Genomic DNA, 20,172 nt, shown 5'->3' with positions numbered 1-20,172 from the left:
TTTTTTTTTTTAGAGGTTTATATAGCGCAAACTAGACCAGAGACATCTGGTATCAGAGCGCTTTACATAGCACCCGTTTCGTTACAGAAGGACACATTCATTTTTTTTGTTAGGCACAGGGAGATTAAGGGAATTGCCCAGAATCACAGGATGTTGAGCGTGGTTGCAGAGACTCGAACCTGGCTCCCCAGCTTCGAGGGCGACCGCTCAAGCCGTAAGGCTACATCCTCTCCCCAATCTTATTCCAATTAAAAGTAATTGTGAGTAATCCACCTGCAGGGAACATATATTAATATAGAACAGAACTGCTGCGCGGGGGGAGGTGGGGTGGTGCGGGGGGTGATCAGTCATAGTTGGGAGGTCAATATCAATCAGAGTCCGTTAATATAGCTCGATTTTTAGTTTTAACAGTTCAACCTCTGATCTAGTCTAACAATGTAATAAGAAAGATTTGAATTTTTGATTAACAATTACAGCCTCCCCACCCCATTTATTACGGCCCTTTCTGTTCACATGAAAGATGAGTTATTTGGTAATGCTGCCCATAAGTTGGGGATGAACTCCTCAGTTAACCATATTTCCGAGAGCAATACATCTCTGTATAGAGACATTTAAACCTTTAAAAAATGTCATCATAATGGGTGATTTGAACAGAGCTTGTTGGCCCAGTAAAAAAAATAAAAAAAAAGACAGGCTGGATAGCCGACAGATACCCTAACAGTGACCAATGCAAGCCCTTGCTGGGGAAAAGATACAAACAATTGGATATCCAACAGTTCGGCCTGAAATGCAACAGTATTCTGTGTGCCACACCTGGCTGCAAACTTGTGCCAGCATTCGTAAAAGGTGTAGAGGAGTCACATGCTGCGCTCTATCTGGAATGTGTCTGAAACAAAGAGCCTTCTTGGAAACTCCAATGCACAACAGTATTGACATTGCATGTTCTGTGGTGTGTAAAAGATCTAGCCAGATCTAGCCAGAGTTCTTGTGTATGCCAGAAGATTCCCTGTGCCACCTGAGTGTAACCACCATTTGACCCACAAAATGCTGCCGGCTGAGCTCGTGTCCTGGCGTTCAATGATCCTGCCAGGTGGTTCACAACCAGGGAAATGCCCTAGCAGCCCAACCAACTCCAGAGACGAACCCAGGACCTCACACTGCTCTGCTAGTTGTAGAACCACATGGTGGTGGTAATGCCAGTGAGAACATGAACAAATCTCCCTTTTATGGACAGAATAAAGGCCTTCAGCACTAGGCGATTGTCCCACAACTATAACGGGAACTGAGTAGGGTCTCTTCTCGAAACCAGATTCCTCTAATCTCCACCTTTCCAAGATGACCTTAACCCAGCAGTGATGCATGTGTCACCACTGTGGGACAGGGAGGGTCTGCCTCCAGTCCAATTGCAGTTGAGCCACTACCGCAGGTCTCAAAGGAATACCATAAGTTCCCCTGGTGCTGGGCCCACAGACTTCAGGTTCCAAAAGTGTGTTTTACCTACGGTGGCAATTATCCCAAAAACGACCTCCAGTATGCTACTGCTAGTATTTTGACATGGGAGCTTCTTACCTCAGCTGCAACCGCAGAATTTGTTCCCGATTCTGGTGCTACATTTATTACACTAATAGTGAATAAACTATTAGCATTATAAAAAATAGACAAGAGAGACTTGCCCATATGTTCTTGGCACAGATTTTCTAACATCTGAAGCCAGAAGTCGCAAAGCTGGTGATAGTAAACAGCCTGCCAGGGGTCGCAGCTACAAACCCTGGCAATCCCTAAATGAGGTCCATGATCTTCTTAGATTCCTCTTTGCTTGAATACCAAGCTAGTAAAGACACCAGCAGCTGTGCTTTTCCTACTTAAAGTCTTGGAAAGAAAAAAAAAACCTCTTTTAGAGACACCATCATTTACCAGTAAGTGGTGTCCTCATCCAGTCTTGTCTGCACTATGGCAATGCGATTTATCTTACTTCCCCAGTCAAATGTTTTCATCTTCACCTATTTCAAAATGCAGCCGCTCACCCGGTGAAACAATGCCTCAAACATGAGCATACTACACCGGTCCACTTAGCCCTCCACTGACTGCCCATCCGCAGACACGTGCTCAAGGCTATGTGTTTTTTTGCACAATGCGATTCATCAAATAACCACAGCTATATCAGCCTTGAACGTTTCCTTTTTGTAAGTTATGCTCTGCGAACAAGTTTCTTCAACACCAGCCCAAATCCAGCCTTACCACCTATGGGGATAGAGCATTTACTATTGCTGAACCCAGGGTTTAGAATACTATGGTTTTTCATTTGCACAAAGTATCCAGTTTAACCTTCTTCAGGAAAATTGAAATCCTGGTGGTTTAATCAACTGATTATTTATGACATGCTTTTTAAGTGTAAGTTAAAAAGTTTAACTCCATGGCGCCAAAATAATTATAAGTATGGGTGCTCAATGTGTGAACATGGTAGTCGCAAGGACAAAATACGGTTAATGAGTGTTGTACGATGATAGATTTGATAACGAACTGTGTTATGAGGATGAAGCCTGTATTACTAAAGGTGTACATTTCTTTCAATAAAAATTGTTTAAAAAAAAAAAAAAGTATGGGTGCTCACAACAAAATGCTAATGAAAAAACAGCTGTCAGGAAACGGTAAAATTAAGGAGTCATTTCAGCGACGTTAGGAAAGGCAAAGCAGATCGGATGACACAAACAGGCAATGGACATCAACCTTCCAACTTAATTCGGGGCATATCAGCAAGGCGAGGAGATCATTATCGCTTAGCGCATTTAGCGCTAGGATAATTATCACCGGCTATCGCTGGATTCTATCGCGGAGATAGCTTGCTATCAGCAACGCTTATCTCCAACGCGATAGAAATCCATGCGTTAGCTAGAAAAGAGTGCGATTATCTCTGGAAATCCAGCGATAATCGCACTGCGACCAGCGATACCTTGCTGATAGGGCAAGGTGGATTTAGCCATGTAATCCACCTCCCATTGGATTACATGGCTAAGTCAGAAGAAAAGCAGGCGTAAGGAAAGTAGTGATTACCACGGTTAGCGCTACTTTTCTTATCGCTCTGCTTGTTAGCGTGAAGCTTGATAATTGGAGAAATGTCGGTTAGAGACATTTCTACAGATATTTTGGGGAGGAAAGCCCACTTTGTATCTCATTAGAGATGCGAAGCTGGGCGTTCTGGAAACAGGCACTACGGCATGGATTCACGCGTTAGCGTGTCCATGCTGATAGAGCAATAAAATTATCACCGCTTTTCGTCCGAAAACGGACGCTAAAGCGGCGATAATTCTATCGCTGCGCTGATATGACCCTTCCTTCTTGACATCTAGGTGCACTGAATAATCTCTCTGATGATTAGGTCCTAATTGATCAAAAAAGAGGAAGCAACATCAGTAACTACGAGCAAGGGAGTGAGGAATATATGGATTTAGAACAAAGTCTACTCGACAGTGCTTCCATGAAGGCAATGTCGCTAACATAAAGATGAACATGAGTCACATTTCAATGATGAACAAAGGCTCTGAAACTCAGTACAATATAAAGTTTAACATTAAGGTGAAATGTTATGAAGCCCAATGACTTCATCTGTAACTACTATGGATTTCACAGTTCAACTGGTCCCTCAGGCACTGAATAGCTCAAAGAAATCAAGATGTAAAGACAAGTCTGTTGGTTGGCAAACTTATGTTTCAGATTAATTAGCAATGTGTGATTAATTCATAAAAAAAGCCCTGTACTTGCCTAATGCATGAGCATCCTTCCATTCAGTATCCAGTCCTGAAATTGGTAAGGTTTTCGCAAAATGTAGCCCCAAAGCTACAACACATGAGCTTCCTGCAGTTCCCTAACCCTGCCCACCTGCCCACCTAACCCTAGCAATGTGTGTCGACTAGACATTGATTCTCACACTGATCAATTCTTCAATGTCACCCCTTCACAACGTTTGACTGTTTTCTGTTCTCTCACTCTAATGGTAGCCGTGCAGCATACTAAAATCAACGGCAAGCAGTTTGAGCAGCAGACTTCTTCATACCTAGTATTTTGCGTTAGGAACCATCATACGGAAGTCTAGGTGACAAAACTGGAAAGAGCTATCTGAAGAATCGTCTGATGTCATGCAAAGGAATGAAGGCCGCTTTCTGTCTGCCTGTCAATCCCAACAGCCCAGGAAACCCTTCATATTTTTTCAAGAAGTTGTCAAAAGATGAGGTCAGAGGCTCAGAAAATGTGCATGGTACCAAAAGGCTGTTGGTGAGGAAGTTGGCAACCTGATAAAGGACGTTTTCTCAACCTACTTGGATATTATCCTGACTGCACAAAATCAATGTGAATGTGCCAGTAACATACCAGCTTGAATAAACCTTACATCACCCCTCTATAGCTCCCTCACCCCCCAAAGTTCCAATTGGACCCGGTGATCATGGTGTAGGGATTGGCATTCATATATAAGAGAGTAAAGCCCTTGTGGATCGAAGCTGCTCTTGCTCCAGAGACGGCGTTAAATCACAACTGAGTGGAAGCCCGCTCCCAAACTGGGCAAAAACTATTGCTGGGAAATTCAGATTTCCCTCCATCTGGGAGCTGTTGCACCAAGTTATTGAACATAACACCAGCTCTGTGTGAACGGAAGTATGGTGCTGCTTTATTCACAGCCTGACCCCCACTTCCTTTTAAGGAAGGACCCAACCTGCTAGATCGCTGTGGTTAAGAGTGCTACTTTGGATATACCACTGTATGGAAAGATTGGCTTCTTCAAGAATATTTCACTGCTTCATGCAGAGACCTGGATACTAAGCATCATTTCTTTTGTTGGTATCTGAAGTTACAGGCCTATAACTATGAGATACACAATGTAGGGTGTTTTCTAAGGAGGGATAACATATTTAGGTATTTAGTTAATTCCATACTATGAGATGCATACATCAACCTATTGCATTACATATTAAACCTATGAGAGAAAAAAAACTATTTAAGTGGTAGTAAATAAAGTATCAAGCCAACAGCAGAGCTTCCTGTACCAATCTGATAACATAAGGATGAGTCCCTCGCCTAGGTGAATGTGGTTTCATCTGAATCAGAAGGAGGAGAGTTCCTAGGATTAGGCCTAATTGGAGAATGTGTTGGTCACAAACAAGCCTTAAACTATACAATCACACTTGTATTGTTATGAATTTGACCACTTTGAATTCCTTGAACCCCCTTATATTATACAAGTATGCATGCACCACTGTCATGTTGGACCTAAAGAAGACCATCTTCTTTGGCAGATCCATAGCAGAGGTCTCTTTAAAATTGTTTAAGACCGACATTACCAAAAAGTATGGTAACAGCAGGTGGAATAAGCACCAAATGGGTTGGACAATGTGACCACCACCTCCGAGACGGAAACCAAGATGGGTGGATTGGGATCGGTTTGGACTGAAAGTGAACCAAGTTCCCTGATCACTCTGCAACAGGTGTGTATTCACAAAAGCCACTGGAACCATGATACAAGCATGGAGCAGTCTTTATGGTGGAGAAAAAGTCAGATTGCTACTCCTCCCGTTAGAAAGGCTCGCCAGATCATTGGTCAGAATCAGAGCGACATTGAAAGGTTTACTAAGAAGTTCTCAGAGGATGTTGTGCAAGTAGGGTAGAAAATGACGAAGCAGTTACAGAGACTGCAACCTGGATCACTATTTTTATTAACTGTCTTGGCTACCCAGAGATTCAGGGGAAAATTGTATTAGTAGTCCGCTACGGTGAGCATCTGGATAGCTTCTTTTATTTGAGTTTGATATAGCACCGGATGTACCCAATGGTATCAGAGCCCTTTACATATTTTGAGAAGTTTACAAGAGGTACATAATGAAGTCAATTTGGGTTTAAAACAGTCACACAAAAAAAAGTAAAAAGTCCACAGCATGGATACAGAACTATACAGTAATCCAGCATTTGGGTGGAGGTAAAGAGAAAGGCTAGAGTCTGCATAGTCAGTAAGATTAGGTGGTCTTTTAGACTGAAAATGTTTCAAAGGAGGGTTGCGTCTTAGGGAAACATATCAACTAGTGATTGTCGAAGCAGTTGTTGAGGACGAGTAGATATTTGAGGTCCTGTTTGAAGCACTAAAAGGAGATGTTGTGGCATAGGTCCATTGGGAGTGAGTTTTAAATTTGGGGGAATTTTCAGAGAATCAGCATGCCTGAGCGGCTTTCTTTTTAAGTTCAGGAGGAATGAGAAGAATAGTGTTGGAGCTTATCAGAGCCCGGTCTTTTCCTGCTCTCAGTTTAGTTTCTAGATATTTGGGTTTTTAGTATGTAGGGCTTTATAGGTGATACAGACTCATACGCATCTTTCTTCAATGGGAAACCAGGCGAGACTTTAGGGCAGGTGTGATGTGATCAAACCATTTGATTCCTGGGATGAACATGGCAACCTCACTGAGAAATTTTCTTTGGGGCGCAAGGTGGCTTTTAGGAGATCCTCTCAGGATGGCATTGCCATAGTAGAGTTTTGAGAGGACCAGGGATTGTACTACTGTCTTAAGATTGTCAGGGGGAAGAAATGGTTTGATTCTTTAGATGTTTTAATGTGAGGCGCGCGCCTTTGGTTGCATTTTTGATGTGTTCCTCCTTGATACATTTAGGTCTAATGGGGTACCCAAGGACTTAATGGAGTTGGACAGTGTGGCAGGGCAGTTTAGTGCGTCCAATTTTTTGAGCCATTCTTGGATGGGTAGAAGATTGTTTCTAGGCGAGGGGAATAGTAGTTCAGGCTTACTGGGATTCAGCTTAAGGTAGTTGGTGTTTAGCCAATTTTGTGTCTTCATTTGTGTGGTAATAAGATGTCCGTCATCACTGGGTGATCTTATTTTGTAGTAGACTTGCGTGTAATTGGCATAAAGGTGATACTTGATCCCAGCTTGGTTCAGGATAATTGTGAGAGGTTCCAAGAAAAGGTTGAATAGGGCTGGAGAGAAGATGGATCCTTGGTGTGGGCTTCAAGAGACCGGTGTTCATCTTTATCCGTTGTGAGCGATGTTGAAGAAAATACATGAACCATCTTGAGACTGTGCCATTGATACCAATGACGTTAGAGTGTCTCGTATCAGTGGGCGGTGAACTGTATCAAATGCTGCAGATAGGTACAGTATGATTAGGAGGCAGGTGTGACCATCTAGGGAATAGTTAATGTCATCTGTTATATTGAGCATTGCAGTTTTTGTGCTACAACCTTTCCTGGATCCTGATTGCAATGTGTCGTAAAGGATGAATTCTTCCATGTGTTGGTGGAGCTGTAGTAATACACTTTTTCAATGTTTTAGCTAGGAAAGGAAGATTGGTGCTAGGTCTGAAGTTGAGGACAGCCCCAGATTTTTTTTTTATAATGGGGTGACTTGAACGGAGTCTGCTACGCGGCCTGAAGAGGCACTGATGATTTTAGTCCAGAAAGGGGAGATTATGTGGTTGAGGTTTTGTACTAGTTTTGAAGGGAGGGGGATCAGTGATGTGGGATTCAGGTTTGACGTAATTATTTTAAATATTTCTCTTTCTGTTACAGTTTTCAAGTCTGTCCAATTAGCACTGTTTTTCAGTTGAATGAGTTTGTTGCTTTCTATAGATTGATTTTTTTGTCGTTAGTTAAGTCTTGGAAGGGAATTTCCATATTGACTTGTGGGTCAGTGGAGCCGGCGGATTAGGATTTCAGACTATAGTCAAGGGTCAGAGATCGTTCCATTTCTACAACTTTGTTAGAAGTTAGGTATTTCTTTAGTGTTCATTTGATGGTTTCCTGTTGGGAAGCAAGCATAGAATGTTTGATTATGTTGAAGAGCTCCCTTAGTCGGTTCTTTGCATGGTCAAATTGATTACAGCAGAGGCTTTTTACCGGAAAATTCATTTTTTGTAGGAGAGCCGCTCAGATCTTAGGAGGTGTGCCAGTGAGGGGTGCCGGCTCCATAACCTTCTGGTTTGTCCAAGTGGTCTTTTGCTGTTAAGGTCTGAGCTGAACTAGGATCTGGATTTGATTTTTCTCGATCTTTTTAGTTTGAGTGGTGCGACCTGGTCAAAAACATCTGTAATTGATGAGCTATAGTAGGAGATGAGGTCATTAACATTGTCAAGGAGGGGTAGAGAATGTAAGGAATGTGTTACTTACCTGTAACTGCAGTTATCCAGTATTGGTATCTTTCATAGATTCACATGCCTGAATCATTCCCCGTCGTCTGGATGGGAGTCCCCGGTACATAAATAAAGTAATGTTTCAGACATATAGAGTAATAGGCCAAGGGCCTCACCTTAGTAACATATCCATGTCCTTTTGTAAAAAGGACCAAACTTTGGAGTAGAGCCAATCAGCTATCACCACCCTCTGGAACCTTCCTGGAAGGAGCTCTAGTCCCTCAGATTTTCGTAAGCACAGTGCTAAGTAGTTGTATCACTGAGAGACCCAAGAGAGTCCTTCCAGGGGAGGTGGGTGGGTTGCATGTGAATCTATGAAAGATACCAATACTTGATAACTGCAGTTACAGGTGACGCATTCCTTATCCAGTGTTAGAGTATCTTTCATAGATTCACATGCCTGAATCAGAGTAGTAAGCAATGATAAGCACATTTCAAATGGTACAGTATATATGAATTCACCAGATAACATATCAACGTGAAAATAGAAAGTACCAAAAAACAATGAAATAGCATAGTAAGAAACACAATAGAGAAATGTGCGTATAAAAGAAAGGATGGTGGGATGAAAGGAAGGGCTCACCTCTAATGAAATAGGTGATGGAGCACCGCTTGTCCCACTGCAGCATCTCATGAGTTCCGTATCCAGGCAGTAATGCTTGGTAAATATATGCGGCGTCTTCCATGTTGCCGCTCTGCAAATGTCTGCAATGGGCACACCTGCAAAAAGTGCCATTGAGGTAGAAATTGCCCTCGTGGAATGGGCTCGAACTTTGGAATGCAGGGGCTGCCCCACTTGCTGGTGACAAAAAGTAATAGCTGCGGAGATCCAGCGAGAGATACTTTGTTTAGTGAGTGGGAGACCTTTCCTAGGTCGACTGTAAGCCACAAAGAGTTGGTTGGATTTGCGGAATGTCTGTCTTGCCAATGTAGAATTTTAGGCAGCGTTTAAGATCCAGAGAACGCAGGGTCGTTTCCGTCACTGTTTGAGGATTTGGAAAAAAGGATCGTTAACACTATAGGCTCAATGAGATGGAAGTTTGACGGGACCTTAGGTATAAATTTCGGATTCGTGCGTAGTATAAACCTGTTGTGTTTGAATTGAAGGAAAGGGTCTTGAATTGAGAAAGCATGAAGTTCACTCACTCGCCTTGCCGAAGTAAGGGCTAGAAGGAGCGCTGTTTTCCAGGAGAGATACTTAAGATCAGCCCTGTGTATCGGCTCAAAAGGGTGTTTCATAAGCTGAGCCAGAACTGTGTTGAGTTGCCATGAAGGAGGTAAAGTCTTTACCGGAGGGAATGTCCTAAATAGGCCTTTAAGAAATTGTTTAATCAACCTATTAGACCACAGAGAAGGGCCTGCAAAGGATCTCCTGAAACGGGATATTGCTGCCAGATGGACTTTAATGGAGGCATGAGCGAGACCAGAGTTCACCAGATGGAGAAGGTAAGGCAGTATTTGCTCTGGAGAGGAGGAAAGAGGGGTTATTTTGGTTGACTTGCACCAGATACAGAACCTCTTCCATTTTAAGGAATATGTTTGGTTAGTACTGTCTACCCGAGCCCGAGCCCGAGCCAGAACTGCTCTACAGTCCGGAGGTATGTCTAGAACTCTCTGAACTCAGGAGCCAAGCTGATAATCTGAGGGATGCTGGATCCGGATGCTGGACTTGTTGGTTGTTCATTGTGAGAAGAGAGGGAAACAGTTTCAACGGGATCGGCGGTTCCAGGGAGAGAAGGTGAAGCTCTGTGAAAGAGTGTTGGTGTGGCCAAGCTGGAGCTATCAGGATGAGCGTGCAAGGTTCCGCTTTCAATTTTCTTAGAACCCTGGGAATCAGGGGAATTAGTGGGAAAGCGTATGCAAAGACATTGCACCATGCGATTGAAAATGCATTCCCTACAGATCCCTTCTGGGGATGCCAGCTTGCAAAGTATTGGCATTTGGCGTTCTGCCTGGTAGCGAATAGGTCCAGAAGAGGGGTGCCCCATTGAGAGAATATGCGGTTGAGAGTCCGCTGATTCAATTCCCATTCGTGACATGCTGTCTGTTGTCTGCTCAAAGAGTCGGCCAGAACGTTGTGTGTTCCTGGAACGTACTCTGACCGAAGAGAAATGTTGTGATGGAGCAACCAGTTACAGATTTTTTGCGACTCGTGAGAGAGTGTTAGAGAGCGAGTCCCTCCCTGCTTGTTTAAATAGCGCATTGTCGTGGTATTGTCTGTCCGCACAAGCACTAGTGAATTTCTGATCCGTGGTAGGAATGCCCGAAGAGCAAGATAAACCGCTCGTAGCTCCAGGAGATTTATGTGGAGTTTTCTTTCGGAAAGGGACCATTTCCTGTTGATCTGGAGTTCTTGGAGGAAAGCTCCCCAACCTTGCAGGATGCATCGGTTGTGATGGTATGTGGAGAAGCAGGAAGCAAGAAAGGCAAGCCTTGCGAAAGGTTCTGAGGGAAAATCCACCGTAGAGCCTTGAGCAACTGAGGGATCACCTGGATGACATTGTCGAATGATCCTGTACATTAGAAGGAAAGAAGCTTGTCTCTTCGCTCTTGTGAGGGAAACGCTTTCTTCTGGGTCGTGTCGAGAGCTGCACCCAGGAAAGTTATATGCTGGGAAGGCCGGAGAACGGACTTGTCCTGATTAGGAGTGAGCCCCAAGCGATTGAAAAGCCGTAGACAGGCGTCGGAAGACGTGGACGCGCCTTCTAGAGAGGGTGCTTTGACGAGCCAGTTGTCCAGATATGGAAAGACCTGATGGTGTTGTCTGAGATATGCGGCAACCGGAGAAAGGCATTTTGTAAAAATGCGTGGCGCCGATTTGAATCCGAACGGTAGGACACGGAATACGTAATGTCTGCCCGCTACTGCGAATCTCTGAAATTTCTTGTGATTCCCGATGGATAGGGATGTGAAAATAGGCATCCTGAAGGTCTAAATTCACCATGTAGTCATCCGCATTGAGAAGTTGCAGTCCTTCCTGGATGGTAACCACACGAAACGACTGCTTTAAGAATTTGTTGACACTTCTCAAGTCTAAAATTGGTCTCCATTTCTTCTCCTTTTTGCGTACCAGGAAAAAAACAGGAGTAAAATCCCTTCCCCCTTTGACGAAAAGGAACTCTTTCTATAACTCCCTTCTGGAGCATAAGTGAAAGTTCCAGGAGTAGAGCACGTAAAGTTTTGTGAAGCATAGGTCGGGGAGGGGTTTGGGGAGGAATTTGAATTAACTCTAGTGAATGTCCGAATTGAACTAGTTGCAGAACCCAACGGTCCGTTGTTATTTGTTTCCAATTTTGTAGGAAGTGGGAAATTCTTCCGCCAACCTTTGAGGGCGGCGAGGAGATGGAGACCGGCGGTAGTGGAAAGTCATTGTCCCATTGTCGCCGAGCGTCTTTGTCGACCTCCTTTGCCACGAAAGGAGGACTTGGTGTAGGTGGATTGGTGCTGTTGACGTTGCTGGTATTGTGGCAGATATTGCTGATTGGAAGAATAGGAAGATTGGTGTTGGTAATCACCTCTTGCAGATGTTTGTCCTCTTCCTCTTGAGCCCCGAAAAGGTGGGTTCATGAATTGAAGGGTACCCAAAGCCCTAGCTGTGTCAGTATCCTTTTTTATACCCTGAAGAGCTTCATCAATGTGTGTTCCGAAAAGAAGCTGACCATCATAGGGCATGTCCAAAACTTTTGTTTGCACTTCTGGTCGGAATGAAGCCGCCTTCAATCAACCCTGGCGCTGTAGTACAGCTGCGCCAGCCAGTTGGCGAAATCCAGTAGAGGCGATATCCATCGCACAGTCTATTATCTCAGATGCAGAACGTTCGCCCTCCAGCAAGATCTTTTTTGCCTCTTCCTTTGAGTCATCTGGCAAGGCCGCAAGATATGGAGCAATATCTGCCCACATCTGCCTGTTATAGCATCCTAACAGTGCCAAGGAATTGGATGCACGCACTGTTAATGCGGATATTGACCAGAAACGTTTCCCGATATTATCAAGCCGTCTACCCTCTTTGTCCGGAGGAGCGGTCAGCAGAGCGGAAGGATTTTCCAATTTCCGCTGAGCAGCTTGTGTGATGACTGAGTCTGGTTTGGGATATCCGGTTAGGCAAGCTGGAGCAGTATCTGGAGCTCTATTTTTTATCCAGACGAGGCAATACTGGGGGCACCGAGGAAGGGTTTTGCATTATTTTAACACCGTGATCCCATATATAATCTATAATAGGGATAGATCTGACTGATTTAAAGTCATAGAGGAAGCAATCCTGCTGGTATGAAGGCATAGGTATTTGGAAACGCTGCCCCGCTCTTTCCACTATGTTGTGAAATCCCCCAATGTCCTCAAGAGGCGAGTCAGCTTGAGCGGGCACGGGGGAAGCTGGACAGGGGAGTACATAATCGTCCGACTCATCACAAGTAGATTGGGAATCTTAAAGTTCCCCTTCCTCATGTGGATCCTCCTCCTCATCGTCTGTAGAAAGCGGAGGAGGTGAAGTGACAGGCCCAGACTGCAAATTTAAAGGTGGAGGCCGCGGTCTTGGCAGTGGAGACACAGCTGGAGGCAGAGAGATTGCAGAAGTGGGAAATCTCTGCTTATAGTCCGTAAAGAGGAATTACAGATCAGAAACTAAAGATGCAGGCAAACAAACCATGGGAAGTGGAGGCGGATAGTATTCTTCAGGATAAACTGCCTGATCCTCCTGTACTTGATCCTCATATTCTGAACTGTCCTGGCACTTGACGTTAAGTTGAGATGGGCTTGTCGCCGTCCTAAACTTACTGCCATCATCAGAATCTTCTTCCTCCAAAAGGTGCGCTGGAGGCAATAGCTGGACCCTACTAGGGGAAGTCAGGGCCGGCGTCAACGTACGTTTTGTGATCTTCAGATGTACGTACTTTAGATTGGAATCCGCTGTCATCGACGCGCCCGTCGACTGTGTAGTCGTCGATGGGCACAATGGTAGACGGAGTTCCTGTCGACAGAGCCGTCGTCGACGATGAAGTGGATGTCGACGGGATAGTCTTCGTCGACTGTCGTCATTGACACAGTCGTCGGCGATCGCAGCATCGACGGTAATTTGCATTCGACGATGACTTCTTTATCTTAAGCGTTGACGAGACAGACCTACCGGCCGTCGACGATGGAGTCGTCGTGGTTAATGAAGAAGACGCGACAGAAGTTGAAACGGTCATCGTCGACGTCACACACAAGGCTGTAGATGGAGATTACCTTCTCGTCGAGGCCACCGTCGACGAGGCTGTCGTTGACGGGGTGGAAGAAGGCTTTTTGAAGGTGTGAAGAACCTCCTGAAGAGAAACCTTTGCTGAAATAGCCTTGGGATGTACCTCTGAAGACTTTTTATGCGCCTTCTTTTGAGGTGGCTGCGACGAAGGGCCTGGAGAAGCCACCCTTGGTCTTTTCTGAGAGGACTGAGAAGATATGGAAGAGCCCTCACTTTCCTCAGAAGACAGTACTTGTTCTTTGTCTTTAAGCCTCTGCAGCCAAATTAAGAAGCGTCCCTAAGTATCTTTGAGGGTCTTGGAGGAAAAGGTACGACATACCTTACAGTCCTTTGAGGAATGATCCGGATAAAGGCAGTAGAGACAATCCTTGTGTTGGTCATCCACATGAAGTCTCTTTTCCACAGGAAGCACAAGACCTAAAAAGGCAGCTCTTTGGAGTATCTGCCATGAAGAACTGGAGAACTTCACCCTGAAGATGGAAATTTGAAGTAAGAAGCACTGGAAATCCAAAAATAAGGAAAGCTGAGCAGAGCTCAGAGGAGACTCCCTTAACACGACGTGCGGTAAAAAATCGGAGGGACTAGAGCTCCTTCCAGGAAGGTTCCAGAGGGTGGTGATAGCTGATTGGCTCTACTCCAAAGTTTGGTCCTTTTTACAAAAGGACATGGATATGTTACTAAGGTGAGGCCCTTGGCCTATTACTCTATATGTCTAATGAGACACTACTTTATGTACCAGGGACTCTCATCCCGATGACGGGGAATGATTCAGGCATGTGAATCTATGAAAGATACCCTAATACTGGATAATTGTGCGCAGATACTGGACTCAAGTTCCATAAGTGTGATATACTTGAGGTTCTGAGCCCAGGGCATGGTTTTTTGGTTGGTGCTAGGAGGGATGAATGGTGTGATTTGAGACTGAACAGTATTTGATGGCGATCAGACCATTCGATAAGCAGGATGGAGTGAAGGGAGACAAGGTAACTTTTCGTAATAATTGTGTTGAGTTGAGCTTTTATTGTGGATCTGTTTGCTATAGAGTTGCTTGAGGTTGTTTATTTCCTGTAGGATATTTAGGTTATGGATTATGGCATCTTCAGTGTAGGTCAAAATAACCCAGAAGCACGCCGTTTGAGTCAGTTAGTGAGAATCGAGTAATTGGGTCAGTTAGTTCCTCGGCGAAGTGTGTGCAATCACTAGAGGGTGATAAATGGTGTGTAGCTTGGTGCAGGTGGTGCCCTTAGCTTTGATTTCTACTCTGAGATATTCGAAAGTCAAGAACTTTGTGGTTACTATGTGATTAAGTTGGGTTTACTCTTTGTGGATGATCGCAATCCCACTCCCCATTTGCCCCCAGTTTATTCCTTCTTATGATGGATTAGCCGGGAGGAGTAAGCAAGTCTAGTGTCAAGGTTGAGTGCTGGTTAAGTCAGATTTCCGTAGGGAATGCAATGCCAATTTCTTCCGAAAGTATGGTCTCAGCAATTTCAGTGGCATGTTTTACTGCAGATCTGCATACAGGTTAGTGAGCTAGGGTTCCTATTGGTAGAGTAGTGCTTTGATGGTGGTGTACTGAGCAGGGAGTCTAGGCATGATAAGTCACAGAATTTGATTTGTGCCTCTAATTACTGGGATTGCGGAAGTAGGCTTGGTATATCCAGCAGGATTGACACCTAAACATCTGCAACTTGCAGGTATAAAGAGCACAAGCAGTCATTTAGAACTGCTGCCAGCTAGAGCCATTATCTTGAACGTCTGGTTGTTCATGGAAGAAACTAGTTAGGGAGACTGTCACAAATGCCATAGCTGTCCCTTTTTCTTTTTTTTCTTTTTCAAAAAGGGGGGATTAAAAGCCTTGTCCATTCTCATTAGACAGACATGCTCTTTGGTCCTTAACAGGGGTTTGTGAATGACGCAGACAAGAGAAACAGAGGAAAAGGTGGCTGTGGATTTCTAGACATCACTGGTGCTCTGGAGCTACTTATGGCTGTGGAAATGTCATTCTCAAGGTAGGCTTCAGAGATGTATGCAGCACATGAAAGTGGGACACCATATGCGTTCAGCCACAATTCTTTACCCCAAGACAATGCACAATTTGGTAGAGATCTTTCAAGAAACATGACTGCACAGAAGCTAGTTTTCTTATTGTCCATTTCGTTAATGTTCTAGAATCTACCAAGAGGATGGGAAAGATGACGGCAGCTTGTGGCAGTATGATTACATTTCCTTTCTGGACACAAATATGCTTAGTCTACAAAGGTATACCTCACTGCAAACAACCTCCTGCCAAATCCATTTACTCTGGTCAAAGGCACAGATTCTTAAAGCAGAAAATGGCAATGGTGAGCATTGACAATGATGCAGTTTGCATTTCCATGTGTAGGTCCAAATGCATATGATTTACACAGCATGCAAAGGACAAAATTAACTTTGACAAAATAGAGTACAGTACAGTCCTTAGATGACTGGTTTCCTACAGGTCAGAAATAGGAAAGCTTGTAGAGATGAAGGGAAATGGAGTGACCAAAAAGGTAACTTTGGTCAGGATACGTATTCAACCCATAACATTCTACATCAGTGTCCAGTTCAGAGGTGTACTCTAATTCTTAGGACCTTATGTAACTCAGGACAGAAACCGTACTGAAGGCACCACTCTTTCTGGTGAAAGAAACCTTCACCAATAGTCGGTCCAAGGCTAAGCTCTGTACAATTAATTGTGACTGTACAGTTCTGAAGGAGGGAGAGGGGTGGGGGGAGTTTGGGGGGGGGGAACTAGTCCTGGTAAATTATTAACCATCATTTTGAAAATGGATATTTCATGAACTCAGATCTTGATCGGTAAAAACTATAATTATTCAAGGATAAAACTTAGCATACACACAGCCAGGGTCGTTAGAATGAGAATATAATTCTGGGGCATATATTGTGAACAGAAGTGTGTCCCTTCAGCGCATTCAAGAATAAAATAGACTAATAACAAACAGCGCAGTGATTAACCTTTGAGGGTGCCACAAACATCTAATGATGAGGCATTCCAATTAGGAGTCATGATCTAATAATCTTAGAAACACGACACATGGTAGGATATGATGTCGTTTACATTCACTAATTTGTCATGGTATAGGCAAGTGGGTCATCTTGTTAAATGTTTGAGTCATGCTTTTGAAATATTTGTGCAGCTGATAAGTATATATATTAAATATTGTTAAATGCTTTCCTTCAGTGCTTGTTTTAATTTAAGAAGGATGTGCATTAGGCCTGGAAAGGCATAAGCGCTGCACCTTGTTCTCATTACTTCATGCATACTATGTGACTATCTCTGGAGGTGTGATGAATAAATACAAACCTACTTTCTCATTATGTAATGGACATCCCATAATCCAGTAGAAACTAGTTTTACGTTTTTCCTGTGCACCAGTGGATAAAACCCTCTATCTTGGAGAGTTATTGTATGCGGGTCTGGTGATATTTCTAGTGCTCAGCAAAGAATTTCATTTTAGGCTCCTCTATTGGACTTTAATAAAATGCTCATGCTGGTTTCCAGTAAATGCCTATGCTTTGTTAACTAATACAATAACTGCATGCCATATGTTAAAATTAAGTAGAACAATTTCTAACCCAACTACATATATGTGGTAATCATTTATTTTTCAGACCAAAGTGGGGAGCCCCACTCACGCAAAAGGAAAGGTTTATTTTCAGTGGCAAGTCTATCACTGACCAGAGACTAGGAGTAGAATCAATGACTAACCACATTCCTGCCACACCCAGCTATAGATTAACAAGTTACTGGATGCCAGAGTGTTTAAAAGTATTCCATCGGAAAAAATGAGGAGGTTTGAGGCCATAAACCTTCAAAGATATTCACTCAGTGAGGCCAGCAAGCAAACAGATGCCACAGTAAACGAAGAGAATTAACACAATATAGTCATTACGAAGTCGAAACGGACATTCATGTAGTGCAAGAAACAAGTAAAAACTAGGCCAACATATGCATTAGGAGTCAAATACATTTGTTGGCGTGGTTTTACTGGTGTTTAATGTATCATAATTTAGGATACATTGACACTACTATGAAATACTACATTGATTTTTCTTACCCCGCACAGGTTACAAGAAAAGCTGCATTTCTCTATAGTTGCTGATTTCAATAGAGGTTTGAAATTGTGACATCACAGTGCAAATGTGAAAAATCCAGCAGATCTGAAGGCCTCAATTAGATCCAGTCAAGCATATTTATTATTCCTCACATTTTCAAAATCTAATTTTCAAGAAGCAATGAATTATTAAGCAAGGTTTCTGCTGAAGCCGCCTTCTGATTAAACATCAGCAGAAATAGGCAGCTGATCTAGAATATCAAATGAAAATTATTCCTGTACCTAAATTAAAGTGTCAGCATACGAATTGGCCAAACGTGCAAGAACAATACTTTTAAAAGGTGCTTTAGGTAAACTGTTCAAAACAAGAAAATGGTAACAATATTTACTAATGGTAGTTTAGGCATTTAATTGCCATCCCGTGTCCCCCTACCAAATGTTTCTTTACCACACAGACCGTGATTTAATACGTACCGCATTGCTCTCAGTGCAATTTTGTATGCTAATTCAGCATCATGAGGTAGGAGAGAGGTAAAGAGATACTTGGCAAATGTGTGCATTGGAACACTCTCTCGATGGATGATTTCGCCCAAGCCACTGTATGGGCCGGCTGTGGAAAAGAAAAAGCAATGTAAAAATGTACAGTGCAAGTCAGAGTTGAGAAAAAAAAGACAATGTGCCAACAGAAGTAGCACCGAGGAGAACTACCAAGATCATTTCATGCAATTATTAGCTAAACAGAGTTGGTAAATTCCCGTAAAGGGGATCTTCACCTTTGAATGACGAGGAAGGACGCTTAAAACTATTAGTGACTTTGGCAAAACATACAAGTTTATTTTTCTCAACTCAGGGTGGTGATGAAGACACGGCTCTTGAATTAGGCTTCCAATACATTTAGAGCATCCTTCCTTTGTGCATCCACTCAGGTCGCTTACTAACACTGCCAAACATGAAAAGAGCCACAGATAGTATTTTGCCAAATTACCAATGCCCAGATGAGACGTGGAATGATTACATCAGGGACAGCTCCTCCGCTATGGCGGGGGAGTATCGCTCCACTGTTTTCCAGCAGTACAAATGAAGGAAAAATAAAACGATGACTGGATGTTATGTTATTTTCCTGCTGCAGCAGCTTTGTGGGGCGGGGCTGCTCTGCTCACAGAGCAGGGGAGGAGTGGTGGGCACTCTAAAGTGCAAATTAATGTTTGGCCGGCTAAACATTCATGCCCACTTTGCGTATTCTCCACCCAGGCTGCATTACAGCCTGGGTGGAAAACATGCCCTAGGCCTCCAGTTACCGTTTGAGCACCGAACCACGGCACTCAGAGCAATCACAACACTGTTTTGCAGCACTGTGACTGGCTATGGGGAGCCTGGATGATTCCAGTTCTGGCCGACACGGAGGAGAGGTGCGGCAATAAGGTGAGGGTTTATTTTTTATTTTTTTACAAACCCACGCTCACCCCCACCCCTTGCCCAACCCCCACCCAATCCATAACGGCCACCCCTGGATTACACGTACCCATTACCCTTTCCTCTTTGGTGTATCCCAAATCACTTACCTATCCCCAGCCTAGTACTGCTCAGCAGTGATAGGAATGACCATGAGCCAACTGTGACTGTACAAATTCGTTCGACATTGGCCTGCTAAAAACATCTCCTGCCCCCAGGTGGTCAAAACTGTAGCTGGAAACAAACCCTAAGATTCAATCTGCGATGTGCTAAAATCACTGTTCTCACTTCAGTGAGAACCAAGATCAATAGCTACTGCTTCGTCACAAAGGCTTTATAGAAAGACCAAGCAGCAAACAAGTACCATTAATTTAGAAGTTCCATGTGCAGAAAACATTACTCTAAGTGCACAGCATACACAGCAGTTTGGAAATGGACCCTTTTCAATATGGACCACAGCTACAGGACATAAGAAATCTCCTTGATTTTAGGAAAAAGCACAAACACGTTCTGAGACAGAAAAAAAACCTTTCCTTCAGCCCAGGGACAACCGACTTTGCAGAGCGTGGCTACTAAAGCATATGCTTCCCTCCTTTAGGATCAACAGAGAACCTTAGGTTTACTGAACAAATAAACACCGGGTTTTGTTAATCTTGGGTGATTCTGTAAACTGTACTACAGTCATGGGGTTCCCCGCCTAAGTTTTGTGAGAATATCAAAATGTAATTTTTTTGTATTTGATATTACATTGTTTACTAAACAGACACACTTCAATACTTTCTTACTATCAAGTTTCCAACGAAGCAGTATGGTCCCATATTTTTTAAGATGCGTCATGGCCACTTCTCAGGTTATCCTTTGGAATGTAAGACTAGGATCTCATTTTGTCTGTTGATTTGCACCAAGTGTTCGACTGGTACAACAAGCAAACCTTAAAACAGACGAGTACCAGAATTATTTGGAATTAAGCGACAAATAGGCATTTGCCAAGAGACAAATTGAGTTCTTTAGACACCGGTTATTCATGAAAAACTGGAGGGGGGGGGGGTGCTGGGGGGACGACGAGCACTTTGCCAGGGCCGGTTTTGGTTCCCAGTCCGGCCCTGTTTTGATTCGAATTAGATTTTAAATGTGTCCAGTAGGCTGCCTTGAACTGCTGCATTCATTTAAGCGGCTTGAAAAACTAGAAAGGAAGACGGACCTGATA

The 20,172-nt window shown here is 43.6% G+C and overlaps 1 protein-coding gene across 2 annotated transcripts in view; it reads right to left on the bottom strand.

Moving 5' to 3' along the window:
* ZSWIM6 (zinc finger SWIM-type containing 6) overlaps positions 1-20,172 on the bottom strand; it is a 528,445-nt gene that overhangs the window by 31,719 nt on the left and 476,554 nt on the right. For both annotated transcript variants that reach the window (XM_085631506.1, XM_085631504.1), the window contains exon 10: positions 17,988-18,123. In XM_085631506.1, the coding sequence (XP_085487632.1) occupies positions 17,988-18,123 (136 nt within the window). The remainder of the gene's footprint in view (positions 1-17,987; positions 18,124-20,172) is intronic.

Source organism: Triturus cristatus, chromosome 2_1 (assembly GCF_964204655.1).
Source record: "Triturus cristatus chromosome 2_1, aTriCri1.1, whole genome shotgun sequence".
In the NCBI taxonomy this organism is placed as follows: domain Eukaryota; kingdom Metazoa; phylum Chordata; class Amphibia; order Caudata; family Salamandridae; genus Triturus; species Triturus cristatus.
This window is presented reverse-complemented; position numbering and strand designations above follow the sequence as displayed.